This window comes from Asterias amurensis, chromosome 15 (assembly GCF_032118995.1).
Source record: "Asterias amurensis chromosome 15, ASM3211899v1".
Classification (NCBI taxonomy): domain Eukaryota; kingdom Metazoa; phylum Echinodermata; class Asteroidea; order Forcipulatida; family Asteriidae; genus Asterias; species Asterias amurensis.
In genome coordinates, this window is record NC_092662.1 from 2,162,764 (window position 1) to 2,167,429 (window position 4,666).

The 4,666-nt window shown below is 38.4% G+C and overlaps 1 protein-coding gene across 1 annotated transcript; it reads right to left on the minus strand.

Annotated features, from left to right (window-relative positions):
* Positions 1–62: 62 nt before the first annotated feature.
* On the minus strand, positions 63–4,341 carry LOC139948149 (OCIA domain-containing protein 1-like). Its single transcript, XM_071946198.1, has 2 exons — positions 3,970–4,341; positions 63–3,388 (listed from the first exon to the last, which is right to left on the minus strand). The coding sequence occupies exons 1-2, from the start codon at positions 4,234–4,236 to the stop codon at positions 2,825–2,827; spliced, it is 831 nt and encodes a 276-aa protein (XP_071802299.1). The 5' UTR covers positions 4,237–4,341; the 3' UTR covers positions 63–2,824.
* Positions 4,342–4,666: the final 325 nt, after the last annotated feature.

Sequence of the window (4,666 nt, forward strand, 5' to 3'; positions counted from 1 at the left end):
AATACAATGATCCACACAAGTTTGCCGCGAAATTGCGTGGTTTTCCTTCTACTGTGCGAACTAACATGGTCGGCCATTTATGGGAGTCAAAATTTTGACCCCCATAAATGGCCGACGTGTTAGTCGACAAGGTAAAAGGAAAACCACGCAATTTCGAGGCATGTTTGTGTGGATCATTGTATTCTACTTTTACAACATCTTTCTACCCATATGCATTTTATAAAAAACGGTTACAAACGCTTTTCAAAAACCAACTCGACCGATCCAAGGCAACGTGTTCCTTTAAGAAGGTCTGGTTGCAATACCACACATCCCTGTGTTGCATGGATTAAAAGTAAGGTCTTGTTGCCAAACGTCTTGCTAAGTATGGCTACCAACAGTGATGAGCTTCTGACTACTGCTGTCAATTTTTTAGCCAATCTTTTTATGACGATCTTTTTATGAATGCTGCACGTTGCAGTGTTTTGTTGGTGATTTGCCTGTCAAATCAGAATTTTTTTTTGAGGCGGCGAGAATGACGTGAAGTAGGTATATGGAACTTTATTGATTGGGTTTCACAGCAAAAAAAAAAGCCTCCTAAGGGATGAAAAAGGCCTGCTGTTCTATCGTGTTAACTTTTTTTTTTCCTAATAAAATTTTGGTCTTGTAAAAAATCTTCCGGTCCAGTAAAAATTCTGAGCAACAAGCCCTGTGGTCTTGTGGATTTTTTCCCCAAATTCGAGCCCTGGACACTATTGGTAATTGTCAAAGACCAATCTTCTCACTTGGTGTATCTCAACATATGCATTAAATAACAAACCTGTGAAAATTTGAGCTCAATTGGTCGGCAAAGTTGAGTTGTGTGCTTGATTTTGAGACCTCAAATTCTAAATCTGAGGTTTCAAAATCAAATTCGTGGAAAATTACTTCTTTCTCGAAAACTACTTCACTTCAGATTGAGCCGTTTCTCACAATGTTTTATACTATCAACCTCTCCCCATTACTCATTACCAAGTAAGGTTGTATGCTAATGATTATATTGAGTAATTACCAATAGTGTCCACTGCCTTTAAACTATCTCAACAAAATTAACTTGTTAAAAAAAATCCTACAATATTAGTAAGATAGTAAATTTAAAATAGTATAAATTTAACATTTTATTGAACACCACAATCGATCCCATCATTTTAAAATGAATGATCAGGTTATGCTTCACATACATGCATTAGGCCTACAACTTAAAAGGTTCTGAGCAGAGATGCTGCTTTTCAAATTAAACAAAAATTACTGGGCTCAATTCGATTTCACAAATAACATAGCTGAGATTAATCTTAAGAAACATATTGATCATAATTTCGCCAAGGAAAGTGTGATATTACAAGATTTATTATCATTATACCAATTATTTAAAGGCTGGTTTATAGTCGGTCGTGCAAGGTCGCACGATTGACATCTTGACCTGCGATCCTAAACAAACATAGTTATAGTCATTGCAGAGGCCTAAAAACTGGGTAGTTTTTATGACCGTGCGTCAAGATTTCCATCGCCGACCATCAGGTGACCGACTATAACTCGGCCTGAACAATACCTCAAGATGAATCTGTTTTATTAGACTTGGTTCCAAGTCTTTGATCGTGGCTTTTTAGTCGTTGTGAAAGCCGCTGAAAACAGCGCCCTCTTGTGATCTACCTTCGTCATTTAGTCAACGATTTAGATTGCGAGTTAGGGCCCATGATAGCTAATACAATGTGGGGGCGTTTTTTGTAGCGGAGATGCAGAAGAATAACCGCGATCTAAGACTTGAATCAAGTCTAGCCATTTATTAGCCAACTAGCATTATTTTAATTTGATCTTAAATCTAATTTTTGTATCACACAAAATTACAGCTGTTTGTAGGATAGCAGTCCAACAATGATAATGTATTGGAAGACTTAGTAGTATGGTGTCTGTGATTGGTCTGGGGTTAAAAGGAATCGTTTTACTATATGGTTGTTGTCGTTGTAGTTTCAAATGAGCTGTTTTCATAAATTTTTCTTGATGTACTAAACTTTTATATATAAAGAACAACATTAAAAGAGCCTGATTTTCTTAAAGTTTGTATTTGCCTTCTAAAAAGTTATTGTCTTCTCTTAATTGACCCAATTGACCTGACGTCATCATCAGCATAATCTTGGTGGTCACTGTTACTGTGCGTTATTCATGGAAGTGAGCATTTCAGGCGACGCGGCCTTTTAACAAAACCAAATGACCACCATAATGTTGAGTGTCAAATCGCGGTGTCTTTTGAGCAAGACACTCTTTTGAAAAAAACTACTTTGCCAAACTGTTACACATTCAACATTCAACTTCGCTTTTGAAGTGGGCCCAGCAATGTTCCTCTGGTTAGGGCCACTTTGATGGAGAAAAAAAGTAAGTTTGTTTTGGAACCTTGCTGAGTGCACCGCAGCAAAGGCACAGGGCACCACAGCATAAATGCAGCAGGGATTCATGGCAATAGGGGACTTTTGGAATGCTTGGTGGCAGCAGACTTACCAGGTAAAATCCATTGTTCTCGATAATGTGCGCGTGTTCAGAACTACGTAAACAATGGACATTTACCTGGTGAGTCTGCTGCCACCTAGCGTTCCAAAGTCTCCCATTGCTATGGGCTCTGTGGGTTATTTTAGGTCAATGATGAATACTTATTACTGATATTTTCCCATTCTAGGGCGACCTTGGTATCGTAGATTTAAATCGCTTCATCATGCGTACATTTCTTTTAAAACTAAAAAGCTGTCACAATCACTTGGAAACTGAGAGGGATATAAAGGATTGTCTGTAGTCTCCTCTCCTGTTTTCCCTCTATTCATTCCATTTCATCTCCATACTTGTTCTTCTTGGTTGCCCCACTCGAAAAGGGAAGTTCTTTTTCCTTCTTTACTTTAGGCTCTTGTGGGCGTGTTTGAGGGCGGGGCTGGTAATGGCCAGGCATCACCTGGGTGTATTGGGAAGGATGATGCTGCCGGTTTTCCCGTCGAAGATCTTCATACGTCTTTGTCATCTCTGGTCGCTTCGCTTCAAGTTCCGGGTCGGCGTCGTTGTTGAGCTCAAAGTCAAAATGATTATCCATGGTCTTCACATTACTTGTATCGATGTCTATGTTTGCACGGTAGTCATCATTGGCATTAAAACTTGAATAGGAATCGCTGTTAGATTGGGGGCTACTGGTACCCTCCACAGGATCTTCAATATTTGACTGGAAGCCGGGTAGTTGCAACCCAAAGCTTCCGCCTTGACCGGAGGGCATACCACCACCCTTTCTGAGCATTTCACCGATGGGGGAGTTTTCTAGCCTGAGAAACTTTTCTTTGCAGGTATTGACGTAGGAGATTTTGCCGGCCATGTAACCAATGATGGATCCAAAAGCAACCTGACGGGAAGTAAGGTTTAAAAAAAATGCAAGCAATTCAAATGAAGGAAAAATAAATTGCATAAGTATAAATTAAAAAAAAACATAAATAAAACACACAAATGCAAGTAAAAACTAGCCATGTATTTGTTTGGTGTCAGTTTGTTGCGCAACAAACACTGGTGTGGGGGCTCCGGTTGAGACAAAAATACATGCCGTACCCAAAAAGTAAAAACAAGAAACTTCTTTTTTTTTAGCTTGCTGTCTGGGCTCAATATGTATTGTAATTTTAAATATCAAAATAGAATCAAGACATAGCATTCATTCAGTTCAGCTGTAAAACAAATTTAAATTAAAAAAACCCAGTGATTATCATATACAATAAAAAGAAAAACAATTGTTGTATTTTGTATTTCTTTGTAAAACTTTTTTGATGACAATTAAATAAAATTACAGTGACAGTTTTTCTTTTTCAATTCTTTTTTGCTATTTTACTTTTAGTTTAAGTTCTGATATTTTCTAGGCCTAGCTAGATCTCGATTAAGATGGTGATTTTCTACACTTGACCAATTGTTGTTGACCAATTCTGATTAATAAAATACCTTTGGAAGTGAGCCAAATCTTCCGAATCTTGTCCCTGTCGTTATGGTGCCCCGTGTGATGAGTGTTTGCGTCAGCAGGCCTGCGCCGAGCGCAAGGGGCAGTGCACGGTACCAAAAACTCTCCGATTGACACTGGAGCAAAATACGCTTTTCCTCCTCGTTCATTTGATAACTCTTCTGAAAGTCAGCATTCCTTCCACCACGTGCATGTCTACCTTGGTTCGAGGGTTGGTTTGGTGGCAAATTTGGGTCGTTCCGGTTAGACATCTTGGAAGAATTTGGCAAAATTTTCAGTTCACGTTTACCAAGTTTGGGAAATCTTTGTAAAGATAACGGTCAGGCGGGTGCATCATCACGCGCCTGAATCCAAGTGATGTGAAGCAGTCAGGGGGTCGTCATAGTTAGGTATTTATTTTAGCTATGATGTCAAAGGCACTGTTTTTGTCCTTTTCTGTGCAGAAAAATACAAACTCAAAAAAATAACTTCAACTTTGACCGTACCACTGATTTGAATAATTAATTTGGTGTTTATGTTTATTTTTGTTTTAAACAATAATATTAATGTAAAAAATACACTTTTCAATTAAGTTTACTGTGAAAAACTAAAAATCATAAAGGGGACAACGTTTCGTCTGCTTCAAACAAATCGACTCTGCACACAAACTCCCCTTGATTCTATCGACGTACTGCGCATGCT

What these genes read in the sequence shown, in the direction of transcription:
- LOC139948149 (XM_071946198.1), bottom strand. Translation starts at nt 4,236, where the DNA reads ATGTCTAACCGGAACGACCCAAATTTGCCACCAAACCAACCCTCGAAC. An exon ending in GATTTGGCTCACTTCCAAAG is followed by an intron (nt 3,389 to 3,969) that starts GTATTTTATTAA and finishes ACTTCCCGTCAG; the next exon opens with GTTGCTTTTGGATCCATCAT.